Consider the following 20,209-nt stretch of genomic DNA (forward strand, 5'->3'; position numbering starts at 1 on the left):
GAGCTATTCAATCGGGATTTAACGTTTGCAGTCCTTACATCCATTTGCTTGAGTGCTTATGTACTTTGTGCAGAGCTCTGAGGGATATCAAAGCAAGCTTCCCCTCGTCATCACCCAAGAACCTGCAAAAAAACAAACAAACAAAAAAACACCTCCATCTCCTCAGAGTATTGCGAAAGAACGGTGTCAATCAACATTTGATGATCTCCTTCTACCGGTCCACAATAAAAAGTGTCCTTTCATACTGCATCACGGTGTGGTACGCTGGTTTGACATCAGCGGATAAGAAGTGCCTACAGAGGGTGGTGAATACAGCACAAAATATTATGGGCTGTCCCGTGAATCCGCTGGATGACATAGCGGAAGAACGTTGCCTCAGGAGAGTGAGGAAAATTCTCAGGAATGATTCACACCCTGGCCGGCACTTTCTTGATCTCCTGCGCTCGGGCAGAAGATATAGAAGCATGATTAGTCGTACCAACAGGGTAAAGAACAGCTTCTATCCATGGGCTGTTAGGCTGCTGAATGAAAAGATAACAACAGGGCAACTGACTTTTGGGTTTGGTGGGTGTGCGTCAGTAAACGAGGGGAATTAAGACTAAGAGAGCTGAGTGGGGGGTGCTCATGTAATCTCACTGTATGCAAGTTGTACAAGTGACAATAAAGTATTTCAAATTTCAAATACAGCAGTATGGGCATCGCTTTGGGCTGCGTGTCTGACTGAATGCAGCACTCTTTCTCTCTTGCCCTGCTTCCCTGTGGCATTAGAGCCAAAAGCAGTCACCAATTGGCAATATGCACTTATGGCTCCCAAGCCTATATAATAATAGTAATAATTTTTTAAAAAATTTATATCCCGCCCTCCCCAGCTGAAGCCGGGCTCAGAGTGGCTAACAACAGTAAAATAATACAGTACAGCATTCTAAAATCAATTCATTGTAAAATCAGTTCAAATCAAATTAATGGCAACCATTGGGCTAGAGTTCTGTGAGGATTACGAAAGGAGGGAGTCAGGCTGTGCCCTAGCCTGGTGGAGCAGCTTTGTCTTGCAGGCCCTGCGGAAAGATGTCAAGTTCCGCAAGGCCCTATTCTCTTGTGACAGAGCGTTCCACCAGATCGGAGCCACAGCCGAAAAAGCCCTGGCTCTGGTTGAGGCCAGCCTAACCTCCCTGTGGCCCGGGGCCTCTATAATGTTTTTGTCTGAAGACCGTAAGGTCCTCCGTGGGACCACATGTTTGCTTTTTCACAGCCCACCAATCACTGTGCTGGTTGGAGTGTTGATCCACCTGTGGAAATCTATTTCTGGACGTGGACTGGTTTTGAAATAGGTGCCTGTTGCCATATTCCACTAGCAGAATGGGACAAACAAGCAAGCCTGTTGCAGAAGATTTTCAAGAGAAATCTTTGGAAATAAGCATGTAAGAAAGATGAACCTCACGCCGCCACCCCCCAGGCAGCATGGAGAATGATTTAGAAAGCTTTTCATTTCAGTTTTAGCCTACCACAGTTTGCCTGTGGTTACTGCTATTTGTTTTGAAGAAACCAGCTTCAAACCACTGTTTGAACTGCTGTTAACTGACCATAGTGTTGACAGCAACTGGTCACAGTAGGTGCCAGGACAAACTGTAGCTAGCAAAAAATAAAGTAAAAACACCGGTTACTTTTCCCACTGCGTGGAAGGAGCGGAGTGTGTGTGCCGGAGACCTGCTGTAGTTCATACACATCACACCAAGCCATGTTACTTGCATGCTATATTTAAAAGCTGCCTCAAACGCCGCTTGACGATTCATACCCCCAACATAATGGGACTACATAATACACCGAACTTAAGACTTCATAACTTTTATTGCAATATAAAAAAAAGGAACGTAACAAAACATTTGCCCCCCTTTTGCTCTGCAAAATAAGCTCTGCAAATGGAATATATTCAAATGGATTTTTTAAAAAAACGCAACATCTTTGGTAATTAGGAAATTACAAAATATTTCCATTTCCTTCTATAAAGAGCCGGGTTATCATTACCAATATACACTGCTTATTGTTATTTACAATACTCTATGTATCTTCTTAAATATACTTAATGAGAAGCATACCTTCAGCTACTGATTTTATGAAATAAGGCAGCCATTGATACAATATTGCAGCCATATACGTTTTTCAAAATAACGAGGGCTAGCACAATACAACTTTCAACATTTTTTGACACTGCCAGAGCTTACCAAACTACTGCACAGCTCGCTGAACAGGCATGAGATGGTATTAGGTTGACAAGGAACACCACACCGAACATTAACAGACTGATCTGTTCGGGAAGTTCACTTTTCAAAAGCTGATTATACGGAAGCTCATCACGATGGATGTCCTGGGCTTACATATAAGGCAGGAAAACCAAAGGAAATGAGAGTGTGAGAAAGAATATGGCCACACCCTTTAACACGTGCCACCCATCCACTGTCACATGCCATGGGGGCAAAGGGATTGTTTATGTATGCTAAGACTTCTCTCAGGCTCGCTTCCCATGGCATTGCTGCCAAGGGCTGCAGAAGGGCTTCTAGAACCGGCCATTCACAGAGGTTGTCCACTCTTTCCCCCAGTAGGCCTGGTCAGAAGATTGGCATGCACGTATCCAGCTTAGCTTCCGATCAGCTCTCTTCATTCACAGACAAGTGCTGATTTTCATCAGAATTCAGTAGAACAGGGTAGTACAAAGTATAAAAGCCTTTTCTTTACACAATGAAAACCAGCATGTTTCAGTTTTGAGCCAGAGAATTTTTATAACAAAGAGACACAAACAGCAGATTTGGCCCTGAAGGTCCAGATGCAGTTTTCTGTAAAATCACGTCAGCAGATACAGCGGTACCTCTGGTTGCGAACGGGATCCGTTCCAGAGCCCCGTTCGCAACCTGAGCAGAAGGCAACCTGCGCCTGCGGGTTGCGATTCGCCGCTTCTGCGCATACATGTGACGTCATTTTGAGCGTCTGCGCATGCATGAGCGGCAAAACCCGGAAGTAACCCGTTCCGTTACTTCTGGGTTGTTGCGGGACGCAACCTGAAAAGATTTAACCCAAAGCCTCTTTAACCCGAGGTATGACTGTACTGACAATTTACAACATATATGTACAATAGTCAACAAGCTTCCATAGATTTCCGGTTATATCCCAAGGCCCTAAGAAATCATTCCAGAATCACTACTTCTTTTGGGAAAATCTCAGTGCTTTCAGAATTGAAGCTAGCCCGAGATCTTAAAAACAACTGCTGAATATACTGCTTAGCATTACCTAGAGTCAAGCTGGCTTCCTTACATTTTACAATATTATGTAACATTCCCTAATGTGTCCACAATAAAGGTTCTGATTTCAATTCCAGGGCCTTTTCTTTGTAACCTCCTTCCCTCCCTGGATCTCTTAGAAACTGCAGCTCTTATAAAGGAGACCCTTTAACAAATGATGCAACTATAAATAGCAGCCAGCTCCTTAAATAAATAGCATTATGGTTTATTTAGCTGAATGAGGGTACCGTATTGCCAGATTGCCATTTGGAATAAACGGGAAGTAGTTACTTGTCTGTGCGCTGTGCCAAATGAATTTATTCTGGAGAATTAGAATATCGACTGTAATAATGTGACCGTGGCAAGGGCTTTGTTTTTTTATGTAAAGTTACAAAGTGCAGGCTGTAAACTAAAGGTAAAATGCCTTTGCATAAAGTTTTCCTATAGCGAAAAGTGTGCAAAGAATGCCATCATTCTTCTTACAGTTATTGAACATTTCTACCAGTGCCTTTAAGAGGTCAATATTCCAAAGTGTTTTGAAGAGGACTGCTTTAGGATTCAATCCACCAACCTCTTAAGGAAACATCCTTCCACTTATATTGGATTTTTGTCCCACTGGAGTCACAGAAACAAGGGGACCATTTTAATCCAAACACGGTGGCTGAGCAACCTGTATCAATTTCACACTGTTGTGCAGAAACACTCTTGGTAGCCGTGCTTGATGGACTATGCCCTCCAATACTGTTAGGGTGCCAATTATGTGGTTTTGCGTGAGATGAAGTGTGCAATGTAAAAAAACAACAACAAAAAACTAAACACCAAAGCTTGTGTGAAATCAAGGGATGGAGGAGTTAGATGTTGCCATGCCAGTTGTGTAAGATAACCTAGAATGGCACAAACAGAACTCTGATTGCACTTCTGAGACTATGAGGGCTGATATGAGCAACACTCATAGGAAGATTGTAATCATTTTGGCAAATCTTTATGCAATGTCTGCCCCCCAAAACCTTTCCTCTCTTTCAATACCTGTGCTATTTTCCTCCTAACTGGTTTATAGCCATTTTTCTGGAGACCCTTCCGTTACAAGCACCCTAACCTTTTATTTGTTTTAGTGATAACATTGTCATGGCGATGGTTTTAGGATCTGCTCACCCCCAAAATATGGGAAGGAATGGAGCACCACACTGGCAAGCTGCTCCTCAAAGAGATTTGCCAGCAGCTCAAGACAACAGGCCTTGTACCAGCGGAAAACTGACATGCTTCATTCCAGCCCCATGTCGATGAAAAGTTACATTCAGAACAACTGACCAATAAACACGAGTTCTTCTAGAATCAAAGTCCTTGCCGCCTCGTCATCAATGAATATCCCAGTAGCGCTAAGCAAGCAATATATATTGTGTTGTTGCACAGCTAAAGGGGTGAGGGAGAAAAATAGCCCTTTTGGTACTGAGAGATGTACGGCTGTAGCATCCAAAACCTTCACATGGTTGACCTCTGACCAGCTTCGTCCAGTTTCAGGTTGCGTTTCCTGGCTGCCTCGCTGTTGAACTCCACGTCAGACTTCTCCGCGTTGCTGCAGTCCGTCATAGCCGATCCCTCTTTGTCAAGCGTTCCTCCGTTTCGGTGGGAGATTTTCAAATCCGGCTCCTGCGGGCGCTTCCAGTGGGGCCTTGTTGCCATCCACAAAACAACAGCACCAAAGACCAAGATCAGAACACCAAGAACGTTGACAAAGATGGCCTCTGGGGGAGAATCTTTATATTGATATCCAGGGCTCGATCTGGAAAAAGAAAGCTGTTATAAGAGCAGCGCTTGAGACCAAACAAGAAAAACACCAAGAACTTTTTTTTTATTTACGGCGACGTAAATAAAAAAATACTTACAAAGCAAAAATAAGTTTTTCTGTGAATCCCATGAGGGCTGTCGCAATCACCGTTCCGAAGATTAGAAGGCCAAAATAAGCATGAATTGGCATCAGGGTTGCCCGAAGAGAACCGGAAGCAAACGGAAGCAGGAAGACAGCAACACCTAGAACAAGCTACACAGAAAGAGCAAGTTATTTTACTGGTATATGTTGTTTAAACACAAACACAAGGACTAAAATAACTACTGTGCAAGAATGGGAAATGATGTTCCTCATTTATGCCTCTTTTTTTTCTCCCCCAGATTCTGACTGTGAAAAGTTGAAAGCGTGGCTTAAATTTGTGACCTTACAAAAATTGGCTTTTACGATATTGCTGCTGAAACAGACATACGGTAAAACGGAACCCGAGCCCCAAAGAGCAAAGAAGCCATGACAGCGAGCGGGATGGATCCCGCTCGCTGTCTTGGCTTCGTTTTTAGCCTCGGGGCTGGGGGTCCAGGAACGAAGGCGAGGTTGCGCTGAACCTCGCCATCGCTCCCGGAGCTTGCCGGGCTGGGGGCGGGGGAAGCCCGAGCTTCCCCCGACCCCAGCCCCCAGAACGGGTCCGGAAGCGATGGCGAGGTTGCGCTCAACCTTGCCATCGCTCCCGGAGCTTGCTGCTATCCAAAGCCCAGGGAGCGTGGCGCTGTAGCCCGCTGCGCTCCCCGGGCTTCGGGCAGCTATCCGCAAACCTGCGGAGCCCGGCGGGAACTCCCGCGGGGTTCCGCAGGTTTGCGGATAGCTTCCTGAAGCCTGGATTCACCCCTTAGAATGCACACACATTTCCCCTTCATTTTTGGAGGGGGAAAAGTGCATCCTATGGGGCGAAAAATACGGTACATGGTGCCTAGAGAATAACTTGCACCTAAATATTAGCAAGAAAAAGATGGTGTTGGACTTTCGATTGGAAGAGAGGGGAACTAGCCCCGTTGTATATGGGTGTGTGTGTGTGGAGAGAGTCTCTTCCTTTAAATTCCTGGGAGTTTACCTTAGTGAAGACCTTACTTGGAAAAACAATATAATTCAGGTGGTTAGGAAGGCCCAACAGAGACTCCATTTCCTCAGGGTCTTGCGAAAGAACAATGTTAAAACAACAACCGATGGTCTCCTTCTACCGGTCCACAATAGAAAGTGTCGTCTCATATTGTATCAGTGTGGTACGTTGGCTTGACAGCCACAGACAGAAAGTCTTTACAGAGGGTGGTGAACACAGCCCATGATATCATGGGCTGTCCCCTGAGCTCGCTAGATGACATCGCAAGGGATTGTTGCCTTAGGAGAGTGAGAAAAATTCTCAGGGACGATTCACACCCCAGCCAGCACCTCTTTAATCTTCTACCCTCGGCCAGGAGATATAGAAGTATCATTAGTCGTACCAACAGGCTAAAAAACAGTTTTTATCCGTGGGCTGTTAGGCTGCTGAACGGAAAATAATATAGTGCAACTGACTTTCAGGGTTGGCGTGTTGTGCGACAAGCACACAGAGTGCAATGAGATTGAGTGTTGGGGGGGGGGAGGCTCGGTTAATTTCATTGTACACAGGTTGTACATTGCCCAACAACTACTGGAGTATGTTTTGGAAGCTGTAATGGAAATATAATGTTCCCCATAATTATATTAAAGGGATTTATTATTACTATTATGGTTTATGAATCACCTTTCATATATATTTTGACAATATTTACAATCATGCAATAGAAACACACACACCTAAAAGTAGATTTAAACACAATACAAACCATCATCCAAGCAAGAAAGAGACCCAATTCCCAACCTGGCCAAAAAAGCATGTTTTTTTTAAAAAAACAACCAAACATTTAAGTTGGTTCTGGAAATTTCTAATAACGGAGACCTGCTGTATCTCAACAAGGATGCTGCTTCACAAATGGGCAGGCAAAAATAGGGGTATTAATGATAATTATAATTTATTATTTATACCCACCCATCTGGCTGGGTTTCCCCAGCCACTCTGGGCAGCTCCCAGCAGAATATTAAAAACACGCTAAAACATCAAACATTAAAAACTTCCCTAAACAGGGCTGCCTTCAGATGTCTTCTAAAAGTCAGGTAGTTGTTTATTTCCTTGACATCTGATGTAAAGGACGATAGGGAGGAAATATTTAATGTAGTTTTCTTAGCTGTACTTTTATGTGGAAGGCACTGAAAACCTCTAGACCAAACAGTGACGATTTACAGAAACAGATTCTACTTATCTAAATAGTGATTAAAGAAAGGTGACAGTAATGCTTAAGCTCATTAAAACTGTATCGTTTAAAACCAGAGCTCTTAACTTGTTAAGGCAAAATACCGCCATCATGTATGGAGCTAAGGTTCCATATTTCTAAAAATGCTACATGTTCACTTTAAATGCTCATCATCTTAGACAACAGAGAAGATGTGGTCATTTCAAGATATTAAAGAAAACAAAAACATATTTATTTATTAAAGTGTTTAAAATAAGAATTGTCTGCCTAAGAACCAACTGCTCTGTTGCTTATTATTCTGATATGTTGTTTAGCAAGCATGAAATGAGGGCATGTTATTTGTCGATGGGTTACTTAGCTCGTCCCAACTGTCTTGAAACGTCTCCCTAAGCAAATAAACGAAGCCCTCGTCAGCTAAAATCCAAGCCGGCACATTCCTTGTGTGCACCTCCAAACCAAAGAGCCGGCCGCAACACAAGCAAGCTGGGCACTCATCCATGGAGCTGACAGACCAGTTTTGAGTGGGCACGAAGAGCGAGCGCTTTCATCCTCAAAGTAGGTCCCACCACACAGGTGCTCTGGCAAACAACGGGGGGGGGGGACACAAAATGGTGCTACTCATTGTGTTGCATTCACTCTGTGGATTAGGCTGAGACCCTACCTGCCCGCAGACTGTCTCGCCAGAGTGGTGCATGCTCTGGTTATCTCTCGCTTGGACTACTGCAATGCACTCTTTGAAGGTGACCCAGAAACTACAACTAATCCAGAATGCGGCAGCTAGACTGGGGACTGGGAGCAGCCACTGAGACCATATAACACTGGTCCTGAAAGACCTACACTGGCTCCCAGCACAATTCAAAGTGTTGGTGCTGACCTTTAAAGCCCTAAATGGCCTCGGTCCAGTATACCTGAAAGAGCGTCTCCTCCCCCATTGTTCAGCCTGGACAGTGAGGTCCAGCACCGAGGGCCTTCTGGCGGTTCCCTTTCTGCAAGAAGCCAAGTTACAGGGAACCAAGCAGAGGGCCTTCTCGGTAGTGCCACCCGCCCTGTGGAACGCCCTCCCACCAGATGTCAAAGAGAAAAATAACTACCAAACTTTTAGAAGACATCTGAAAGCAGCCCTGTTTAGGGAAGCTTTTAATGTTTAATAGGTTATTGTATTTTAGTGTTCTGTTGGAAGCCACCCAGAGTGGCCAGATGGGTGGGGTATAAATAATAAATTTATTTTGTTGTTGTTGTTGTTGTTGTTGTTGTTGTTGTTATAATACTATTTATATCCCGCCTTTCTCCCAGAACCAGGACTCAAGGCGGCTCACAATAATTAAAGCAAACATGAATAAAACGCAGAAAGCTAACAACATATATAAAAGCTGATGCTTAAAAAGGATTTAAAATATAGCAAAGTTAAACGGATATAAAAACAAACCCATTACAATACGGATAAAAACAGCACAGCACTCTTAAAAGCCCTTTCCTTAAAAGCAGCCAGTTCCCAATACCCGGCAGGAATAAAAGAGTCTTCACCTGCAGGTGGAAGGAAAAGGAGGCCAGTCTTGCTCCTCTAAGAAGGGAGTTCCAAAGGATGAGGATACGCAGCGCTGGTGAGCTCTTACCTTTTGCGAACAGCGGCGTCAGGCAACTTTACCAGAAATCCCAATAGCCGGAAATGATTCAGGCCCCATCGATATTTGAGGCTTACTTCAGAATCTCAGTGGCTATCTTGTGTCCAGGCCCCCACTGCTTTTTAAGCTCCTACCGTTGGGTTTCCCTTCTCACCTTTCAAGTGTTCCCGAAAAATTTCTATTATATGGGAGCTTTAAGAATAGGGGTGGGGGTCCTCTGGTAGATCGGCAGGGCATCTCCTATTATCCCTGGAAATGCTGGCCGAGGCTGAAGGAATCTGTAGCCCAACACCGACTAGAGAGCCACAGGCTCCCTGTTCCTGCTGCAGAGCTTCACACTGAATCAAACATTTCTTTTCCTTCGTTTACCATTTTAAAGAACCATTCTGTTATGTACTGAGTTGAATAGGATCCAAAATGCAGCAGTCTGAATGGTCCTAGAACAATAGGATCCAGAATGCAGCAGTCTGATTGGTCCTAGAACAATAGGATCCAGAATGCAGCAGTCTGATTGGTCCACAGGAACCACCCAATCCAGCTCCAGGTGGAAGTGAATCCGCGACCTGATTGGCCTACAGGAGAATCCCAGAATTAGCCAATCACGTGGGGCCGATTGTGTAAATAGTGTATATAAAGCAGACATTCTGGGGGAACTTCCATTCCTCCTCACCACTATGAGCTGAATAAAGAGCATGAAATCCACTCTCAACTCCGAGTACATTTCACATTCTAAACCACCTCAGGTACGGTCTTATATGAAATACACCTAGTGCCATCCATTATGAGGTGGAGGAAGGGGAAACTTTTTGAACCCAGGGCAGATTTTTACTTTTGAAAGGCAAAGGAATCGCGAACCTTTGAACAGGAACCCACACAATGACTTTGCATAAAATCTATTTTTACCCTGCATACAGAATGCTGTTTCCTCTTTAGCATGGTGGCTTAGTACTTGGAAATCATTTCAATGCCCCCCTCCCCTGAAAAGACTGAAATGGATAGATTTTTTTAATCTTGTTTTTCCTATTCAATGGCATCCTGCGGTGTCAATTCCAAGATGCCTGCAAACTATTTCTTTCTTCCCCCCCCCCCCCCCGCCCAGCCCAGGTGTGGCTTGATTACCAGGGGGAAAGCATCTTTTAAAAAAGTGCTTGAAATGAACTAATTTGTATACTGAGAATCTAGCCTGCCTAAAGAAAACTTGCACATTTTTACATAATCTATTCTGCTTACAATGAACACACGGAGTTGCGCTTACCGGCCTACAAACTGTTGCATTTTTGTGGTAAATACAAAGTGCCCAATTAAAGCGATTCAAACAGAGGCCGTTCAGCTGTGCAAACATACCGTTAATAAAGATAAGACAGAACAACTTATTCCACCTCTTTAAGTGCCGTTTATAAACGGTGTCTAACCTGCAGAGCGTAACAAATGACAGCAGTCAGTCCGATCCAACTGTGCAGGCTGTACATGTTGGGAATACTCTTGGCATTGTGGAAATCCCAAACAGCAACCAGAGCAATAACTGCAAGCACCAGAGCGATGGTATTTAACCCAGCATGGATTAATTTCATCAGGAATTTGCTGCATTTCCAGGTCCACGGTAACCGGTACACAATGATTGCTAGAGGTGGAGAAAGAAAGGGAAGAGTTCAGAATTTTTAGAAAACTATTTTCTCTCCCCAGAATGTTAAAGGCCGTTCACGTGTTATTCAAATTATACCTATCAGCTTTTGAGGATTTAGCTAGGGAAGCCTGGCTCAAGAAGTCGCTCCCTCTTCGAAAGCCAAAAACTTGCTCAAGAGGAGTACCAGAGTTTCACGTGGCACAGTATGAGATTCCTGTGATAAAGGTAAAGGTAAAGGGACCCTTGACCGTTAGGTCCAGTCATGGCCGACTCTGGGGTTGCGGCGCTCATCTCGCTTTATTGGCCGAGGGAGCTGGCGTACAGCTTCTGAGCCATGTGGCCAGCATGACTAAGCCGCTTCTGGCGAACCAGAGCAGCGCACGGAAACGCCGTTTACCTTCCCGCCGGAGCGGTACCTATTTATCTACTTGCACTTTGACGTGCTTTTGAACTGCTAGGTTGGCAGGAGCAGGGACCGAGCAACGGGAGCTCACTCCGTCGTGGGGATTTGAACGGCCGACCTTCTGATCAGCAAGTCCTAGGCTCTGTGGTTTAACCCACAACGCCACCCACGTCCCAACATTCCTGTGATGCTTCCTGCTAAATAAGCCATGTTATGCAGCAATGGAACATGCCAAGCTGAGACGTCACTTCTCCTTAACTTTGGCCCATTCCTTCCATGATGCCACTAACTCTTTTAACTCCAAAAATGGGGAATTCCCTGATCATTAGGCCACACTGGCTGAGGCTGAAAGAAGTTGGGCATCCAGCAACATCAGAGAAGCTCCCCATACCTGCTTTACACTCTTTCAGGGAACACCTATGTTGGGAAACTTTTTTTTTAAAAAGCTGTTTTTCCCTACCATCTTCCCTCAGGACACTTCTCCCAAACATGCATTTGCACCTAGTTTACCAGAGCAATCGTTAATAATTCCCCCCACATGATTCTGAACGTTGCCAAGGTGAGTCGATTTACATACATGATGGCTTACATCAAGTTTCCTCAGAAACCTGATTTTGATTTGTTTTTCTTGTTTCCCTGTGCATTACTAAATAAATAAATAAATAAATAAATAAATAAATAAATAAATAAATAAATAAAATAATTTATTTATTCCCCAGCCACTCTGGGCGGCTTCCAACAAAATATTAAAATACAATAGTCCCTAAACAGGGCTGCCTTCAGATGTCTCCTTATATCTGGTAGTTGTTGTTCTCTTTGACATCTGATGGGAGGGCGTTCCACAGGGCGGGTGCCACTACCGAGAAGGCCCTCTGCCTGGTTCCCTGTAACTTGGCTTCTCGCAGTGAGGTAACCGACAGAAGGCCCTCGGAGCTGGATCTCAGTGTCCGGCGCAGAATGATGGAGGTGGAGACGCTCCTTCAGATATACTGAAGATATTAAACAGCACATGGACCTATTTTCAGAAACAACTTGTTCCCTTTGCTTGTCCCTCCTTTTTCCAGGGTTCTAGGCTAGCTTCCCTTCCTCTATTCTTAAATTTCACGTTTGCACAATTTGACGCAGAGATTACAGATGTCTGCAAATACGCCTTTGCCCTGCCACATGATTTCCACCCTCCTCCCCACTGACGTGCTATAAGCGTGAAGCAGGTTACCATATTTTTTGCTCTATAAGACTCACTTTTCCCCTCCTAAAAAGTAATTATTGTGAGCCGTTCCTTGGAGGCATAGGCAACTGAGATTTCCTGAAGTGGCATGTCAAGTGTAGAAAGACCAAACCCAATCCATTTCCCCCCCCTCTTCTCCAGTCACCTGGCCAGGAAAAAGCCAGTTCAGGAAGAAGGGATGAACACAGCAGTTGCTTGCTATGAACAACATCACCTTTAAGGCTCTATAGCCTTATAAAACATTCTAATTTATGTACAGTGCATGCCAAGGTCTACACATCCACTATATAAGTCATAAAGAAAACTCTGTTCCTAAATGGAATGTCCTGGAACTGGAACCAATGTATATTTCCCTATGCTATAGGAAGCACAATATTGACATTTGAAGACGTCGTCTTTTCAAGTTAACTGTACACAACCTTTCTGCAATTTCACAGCTTTTTCTTCCACCTCTCCAAGGAGTTGAAGAAAAGCACATTCAGACTGGAAATATGGTAGCCTTGTTTTCAACAGGTTGAGGGAAAGAGTTTAAACACAGAAGAACAAAGAAAATTCAGCTATTAAGTGCTTACATGCAGCATCTCGTAGGAATGTTTGTATGCCAACAAGTCCTGTTGAGTCCAATGGGGCTTAATAAGCCTTTGGCAAGCAGGCACAGAGATGCTTAAAAAGCGTATCATAATTTTATTTTGGGGCAGGAAGAAGGCTGCACACAATTCTGTCTACGTAGCTCCCCCCCCCCCTCTTAGAAGCGTTTTGGCTTCCTCTAATAAGAGCGTCAAATTCTAATAAAAACCTAGTCCTGTGACAGATCACATTCTTTTGTTCCTGGCACATCCACTTACAAACCACGCAAATGGATTTGCACGTTGCAATTTTACGAGCGCACACATAATATTTTATATGCATTCGTAAAAAGCTACGTTGTGTGAGCTGTTCCGCATTACTGTGCGTCTAACGCGACAGGTAATTCAGGTGAATGCAATTGCTAAAGCTGAAGAATAATGTGACCTAACTGCAGCAAGCTGGCTGAACTGAAAACAGACTGTTGCCAAAGAATGCACATAGTTAAGTTCTTTCATTTTCCACATACCCTTCTGCTTTTCTATAACTCAATACTCCCTTTGTCTTCCCGCATTCTTGATAGGCATTCTTAGTCTTGTCAGGCTGTGCAAAGAGTTCTCTCCCTTTACGTTAAGTATTTACTCCGCTTCCGTCACCCTGTCCTCTCATACCCAAGTTATGCCTTCGTTATGTCGCATCTTGTCAGTTTGCTTACCAAACTCCCCATTGCACCTCAGCACCATTTTATAGGGACACGGGTGGCACTGTGGGTTAAACCACAGAGCCTAGGACTTGCCGATCAGAAGGTCAGCGGTTTGAATCCCCGCGACGGGGTGAGCTCCCGTTGCTCTGTCCCTGCTCCTGCCAACCTAGCAGTTCGAAAGCACGTCAAAGTGCAAGTAGATAAATAGGTACTGCTCTGGCGGGAAGGTAAACAGCGTTTCCGTGTGCTGCTCTGGTTCGCCAGAAGCGGCTTAGTCATGCTGGCCACATGACTCAGAAGCTGTACGCTGGCTCCCTCGGCCAGTAAAGTGAGATGAGCGCCACAACCCCAGAGTCATCTGTGACTAGGCCTAATGGTCAGGGGTCCCTTTACCTTTACCATGCAGCAATGGGTACCCAAATAAAAAAAAATTAAATCAACATTAGGAAGCCAAGTGTTGCTCCCTCAAAAAGTGGGGGAACAAAATAAAACGCAGTTGAGAAAAAAGAACAAACCATGAATAAGATTATTGTACTTCTTAATATCATCTCTGCTCCTCGTCTTACTTGCCACTTCCCTCTCAGCATCAATAGGGAGGTGGGAAAATCTTGGCCTTACAAATGTTGCTGGATTACAAATCGCATCATCTCTCACCAATGACCATGTTGGCTACAGCTGATGGGAACTCTAGTCTAACAAGCTCTAGAGAACCACAAGTTCCCCCACCCCTGTTCTAAATAGTATACTGACATAGGGACGCAGGTGGCGCTATGGTCTAAACCACTGAGCCTCTTGGGCTTGCCAATCAGAAGGTCGGCGGTTCGAATCCCTGTGACGGAGTGAGCTCCTATTGCTCTGTCCCTGCTCCTGCCAACCTAGCAGCTCGAAAGCACACCAGTGCAAGTAGATAAATAGGTACCGCTGCAGCGGGAAGATATACAGCGTTTCCGCAAGCTCTGGTTTCTGTTACGGTGTTCTGTTGCACCAGAAGCAGTTTAGTCCTGCTGGCCACATGACTCAGAAAGCTGTCTGTGGACAAATGCCAGCTCCCTTGGCCTGAGAGCGAGATGAGCGCCGCAACCCCAGTCACCTTTGAATGGACTTAACCATCCAGGGGTCCTTTACCTTAGTATACTGACATGCTGCACCATAACATACAGTTTTAAGCTTAAGGTTGTAATTCTATACTGGAAAATGTCAGAAGGAAAATGAATTGATATAGATATACATATACGCAAAATTTTATATGTAACTGTGTATTTTTGTAATATTTTGTTTAAGTTATTTGATGTTGCTTCAGTTCTCTGTACATCGCTTAAAATATTTTTAATATATTACGTAGTATAGAAATTAAATAAACAATCAACCAAACTCATTTAACTCAGTGGGACTTCTCTATAGGACTGAACTGTAGATGTCTTCTTTTTCCAAATTTCAATCATAACAAATACCATTGTTTTTAAAGCCAAATATAATAATAATAATAATAATAATAATAATAATAATAATAATAATTTATTATTTATACCCCGCCCATCTGGCTGGGCCTCCCCAGCCACTCTGGGCGGTTTCCATAGAAACAAAAAATACAGTAAAATATCACACGTTAAAAACTTCCCTGAACAGGGCTGCCTTAAGATGTCTTCTGAATGTCAGGTAGTTGTTTATCGCTTTGACATCTGTGGGAGGGTGTTCCACAGGGCGGGTGCCACTACCGAGAAGGCCCTCTGCCTGGTTCCCTGTAGCTTTGCTTCTCGCAATCAGGGAACCGCCAGAAGGCCCTCGGCGCTGGACCTCAGCGTCCGGGCAGAACGATGGGGGTGGAGACGCTCCTTCAGGTATACTGGACCGAGGCCGTTTAGGGCTTTAAAGGTGAGCACCAACACCTTGAATTGTGCTCGAATTGTAATATTGTCTTTATTCTCCAGCTTTAGTGCCTCTTATTACCAGATGCTATTAAAACTAATTTCTTTGAGAATTACATGAAACCAACCCAGCACTTTAACTGCACTTACAGTGCAATACCATATACAGTGGTACCTCGGTTGTCGAACGTAATCCATTCCGGAAGACCGTTCGACTTCCGAAACGTTCCAACAACCCAGGCGCAAAGGGCAGTCTGCAAAGTAAATGGAGAAAATTGAAAAAAATGTAGCTGAAGCCATTCAACTTCTGAGGTGCGTTTGAAAATGGAAGCATTTACTTCCTGGTTTTTGGCATTCGAAAACCAAAACGTTTGGCTAGGGCCGTCTTTAGCAGATGCGGCGCCAGGGTGCAAATATATTACAGATAGTGTTGGGGTAGCTGTAGTGCACACTGCCAGCCATCCAGGGCCCCCCGCAACTCTCCCCCATGCCGCTGCAGGAGAGCGATCCCCGCAGAGGCTTGGGAGTGAAGTTGCGCCCCTCCAAAGCCTCCTTGGGAGAAGAGCGCAGCTTCCCTCCCAAGCCTCCTCAGGAGGAGAGTGATCCCCGCAGAGGCTTCGGAGGGAAGTTCCGCGCCCGCCATCATTATGGTGGGCGTGCAGAAAAAGGGGAGGCCACCGGCAAAACCGTGCAGCTCCCCCACTTGTTGGGGCGCCCCTGAGAGGCCGATGCGCTGGCGTGACGCACCACTAAGCCCCATGGGAAAGACGGCTCTGCGTTTGGCTTCTGAGACGCTCGAAAACCGAGGTACCACTGTTCACGTCTATTCAAAAGTCTCAGTGTTTTCAATGGAGCATATTCCAAGGTAACTGTATAAAACTTTGTAGGACTGCAGCCTTAGTCAAAACAGAAGCACGAAGAAATAAGACAATATGGATGCAAAACATACGTTCAAGGTTGTAATCTTATCCAGTTATTTGGGAGTAAGCCCTATTGAGCCTGATACGTCTTCTCGAGTAGACATGCAGTGTTACTGATAGCGTGCTACATGAGGACAGCCTGTTTTTGGCCACAAATTTTGGCTGGGCAGGGGAGATAAAAAAACCTTAAATACTTAAGAAGAGCCTGCTGGATCAGGCCAATGGCTGCCCATCTAGACCAGTATCCTCCTCTCACAGTGGCCAACCAGGATACAACTGCAAGCAGGATACAACCCTAAGAGTAACCTCCCCTCCTGTGGTCTTCAGCAACAGCCATTGTTAAGTATTACTGCCTCCAACTGCTATTGAGAGCATAATAATCATGGCTAGTAGCCACAGATGGCCTTCCACTGCAATCCTTGCAAGCGTGCTGGATTGCGGAATGCGCTGGTCAAGGCTCGAGTGTGTTAATTTTCTACCAACTGCACAATGCTCCTAAGGGAGCTATTATCATCTACAGCCTTGGGCTAAAATCTTAAGACAAATCTACTCAGATTAAGTCTCTGGGTATACATGTACCAGTTTCCCACCTTAAAGGTTCATGACATTATTTTTCTTGCTCATGCACTATCCAGCTCAGTCATGGTAGATAAAATCCCGCCCCCCCCCCCCCAATTTACAACATGATGAAACAACTTAAGCAAAATCAAATCAATCCCCAAATGAAAAGAAAAGAAAGGAGGCTCAAACATTCCACTTTTCAGTTCACATCAAATGAGTCAAACATCTGTAAACAGGAAGCGCAGATAATGTTAAGCCTTCCTGGCTCAATGGAATACACGTGACGGAATCCAGATGTGGTTGTGACCCTGCCACAAAAAATGCAGTCATGGGAGGGAGTGGGGGCTAGAAGGTTTCTTCTTCTTTTTCACTGCATGTTGTATAAGAAACTGATTGTGTAATTAAATAAGTGGACTACGCCTTAGAAGAATGCATTTTTGCAGCATTTTTGGAGCACACTGCTGGATCACATTTACTCAGAAATAAGTCAAGTATGTTTTGCACTGCACAGTTCTCTGGACAATGAATGCGTTCTGCATTCTCCCTAACCCCCCCCCGGGGGGGGGGAGAGCCAAGAATTCAGCAACATGGAATACTTAAAGAGCCCTGAGCTCTGGGACTGATCTGTGTGTTAACAATTCTGGTTGCGTGCAACAGAGCCGGCTTTCAAGAGCTTCAACTTGTTGCAGAAAAAGCAGAAGTAGTGGCAGCTGCGATCTTAATTTGGCTTAAGAAATTTAGGCTGCAATCCTGGCCAACCGAACGCAGCAAAACTGAAAAGTTATAAAACATAGCCTTCTGCAGCCGTAAGGAAACTCAGCAATCCCCATTCAGTTCAATGGAACTTCTTCTTCTTTGGTTTACTCTCAAGTCGCCACGCAGTCTTAGCGAGTGCACACTCGCTTTCTTTTTCTCTCTCTCCCCCCCCCCCCCATTTTTAACACATTCACTGAAAACGCAAGTTCGTCTTTTCTCTTATTTTTGTCAATTTCCCGCCCCGTCCTCCATGGAGTTTTCGATTTTCCCCTTCTGCTGAACTTTACCTTCTTCTGTTTATTAAATTATAACCTCTATAATCGAATCCCTTCTGTTGTTCATAGCTCAAATCCTGCTCGCGAGTTCATCGTACTCCTAATAGTCCAAAAAAAGGGCATCCATTCTTCCATAAAACACTCATCGTTAGAGGTGATCTCTGTTGGAAGCCGCCCAGAGGGGCTGGGCCAACCCAGTCAGATGGGTGGGGTACAAAAAACAACATTATTGCTGTTGCTGCTATTTGTCATCGCTCTTGATTTTGCTGCTAATTTCACCAGTTCTGCATAGCCATAGCCGTCTGACTTAGCCATTTTTCCTTCGCGGGAAGTTCTTCCTTGCCCCAAAAAGAACCCTAGCTGCTGTCGCTACACACCTAAACAACTTTCAATGCTTTCTAACCAGCCGCAGAAGTATGGGGCAGCTGAGATGCAAGCAGCCCCGTTTCTCTCCATGTATAATTCTTATTAAATTTTCTGTTTTACAACTTAGAATGCTCATTTAGACATCCTTGAAATATCCGTGACTTCCCTTCTTCTCTTTCCGTGGTTCCTTTTGCGGATCATAAATCCCTGCGTATTTTACATAAACTAAACCATTCAGTATTCCATTCTTACATCCGTCCAAACTTCTTTTACACTGTTGACTTTATCTCAACGCTGCCAACGTTTTCAAGGGTACACAATCCCCCCCACCACATAGTCAAATAAACACTTTCCAAATAAGTTTAGAGAAGCACCCCCTCCCGCTTTCTCGACCCCCCCCCCCAACGCAGATTCCAGCCCCCTCTCTCCCCCTCGATGCCTCTCCAAGAAGCTCGCAAAGCTCTGCCTCCGGGCACCGCGCCGCTTGCGCGCTTTTACGCACCGATCCCTTGCACGAAGACGAAGCCCGTGATGAGGAGCACCGGGTGCCAGTTGAACTCGGCGCTCCCCCCGTCCCAGGCGAGCCCCTCGCGGTAGTGCAGAACCCAGACGAGGGCGAAGACGACGGAGCAGAAGCCCAGCAGCAGCGCCGATGCCAGCAGCGCCAGAAAACACCAGTAGCCCTCCATCTTTCGCCCCCCGACGCCGTTACGCAGCACTGCGGGCTTCTTATAGACCCAAACAAACGCCACCGACGGGGCGGAGCTGCGCCGAGGCAGCTCCAGGCAGGCAGGCAGGCAAGGCAGGCGGGACCTCCTGATTTCCTCCCCCTGGAGGGGAAGCGAGAGAAGCGGAATTCCTCCCGGGAGGATGGCGGAGGGGGAAGTCTGTCCCCCCCCCCGGGCCTTTTTCTGCGCCCCCCTCGGGCAATCCGCTATACCCCAGTGGTCAAACTTGTGGAAACAATTTAGGAGAAGTTGTGTTTCTTTTATTTTCAAGAATCTTTACAATTGAATATCAATTGAGAATAATTTTTTCAGAACAGCTCAATATTACTTGCTTTCAGAAACGCTTGCCCCCCCCCTCAAAAATGCTTCAAAGCCGTGGTTACCAACCTGGGGCACGCACACGCCCCACAAGGGGAGGCAATTTGATTTGGGGGGGGGCGATTCAAGAATGAGTTATTAAGAGTGGTTTTTTTTGTTTACTTCCTCCACTGAATAGGAGTTCACTCTTTGAATAATAAGAATTAAAGTTCAGGGGGGGGGGGCGGGCACCAGGATTTTAGAGATGTTTTAGTGGGACATGGCCAAAAAAGTTTGGGAACCACTGCTTTACAGCGCCTAAGACAGTGTTGATAAAACAGTTTCCAAATCTTCATCAGTCCTGTAGTATAGATCTTCCATAATAAGATGATTTTTTGGATCATAGCTCAATCCCAAACAGCTCAATCTGAGATTGAAAACTCTTGCTTTTTTCTTTTCAGATCTCGTAAATTCCTTTCATCCATACAAAGCATATAATCAAATGTTAGGAAATCATCTTGTTGTATAACCTGTGGTGCTTTATGGCCCATCTGAATGACATGATTTCTTAGACAACTTAAAGCCCTTGCATCTGGGCAGCATCCCACATTCCAGTCAGAAACAGCACCGCTGCCTATCACCCACTTGTTTTCAATGTTTTCCTCAGCCACAAGTTTCCTCAAAATGCCTTAGGCTATGGGAGAGCGGCAAATGTTCCCCAGGCAAACAAATAAAATGGAATTGGCTTCCCCGGCTGCCATCCTCTCTCTTTCAGAAACCACCAACCGAAAAGTTGTGTTTCTGAGGTTTGGTGGCTCATAACATCAGAATCAGGTCATACCATGAAACCATCGGAAAGATCCTTTAACTCAGAATATAATGCAACAAACTGTGTTATGTTCATTCTGTCAAAAGTTGCAG

At 45.0% G+C, this 20,209-nt stretch overlaps 1 protein-coding gene across 1 annotated transcript; it reads right to left on the bottom strand.

Moving 5' to 3' along the window:
- Window positions 1-1,826: 1,826 nt before the first annotated feature.
- On the bottom strand, window positions 1,827-19,019 carry CYBRD1 (cytochrome b reductase 1). The gene is made up of 4 exons (XM_081849510.1): window positions 18,766-19,019; window positions 10,411-10,619; window positions 5,153-5,307; window positions 1,827-5,049 (listed from the first exon to the last, which is right to left on the bottom strand). Exons 1-4 carry the CDS (start codon window positions 18,950-18,952, stop codon window positions 4,749-4,751), a joined length of 852 nt encoding a protein of 283 aa, XP_081705636.1. The 5' UTR covers window positions 18,953-19,019; the 3' UTR covers window positions 1,827-4,748.
- Window positions 19,020-20,209: the final 1,190 nt, after the last annotated feature.

This window comes from Podarcis erhardii, assembly GCF_964252035.2.
Source record: "Podarcis erhardii genome assembly, chromosome: 1".
Classification (NCBI taxonomy): Eukaryota; Metazoa; Chordata; class Lepidosauria; order Squamata; family Lacertidae; genus Podarcis; species Podarcis erhardii.

Excerpts from the sequence above, each read along its gene's own strand:
- CYBRD1 (XM_081849510.1), bottom strand. The coding sequence starts at position 18,952 with ATGGAGGGCTACTGGTGTTTTCTGGCGCTGCTGGCATCGGCGCTGCTG. Across the intron at positions 5,308-10,410 it reads TCATTTGTTACGCTCTGCAG|CTTGTTCTAGGTGTTGCTGT; the intron begins GTTAGACACCGT and ends CTTTCTGTGTAG. Across the intron at positions 5,050-5,152 it reads GAAAAACTTATTTTTGCTTT|ATCGAGCCCTGGATATCAAT; the intron begins GTAAGTATTTTT and ends TTCTTTTTCCAG.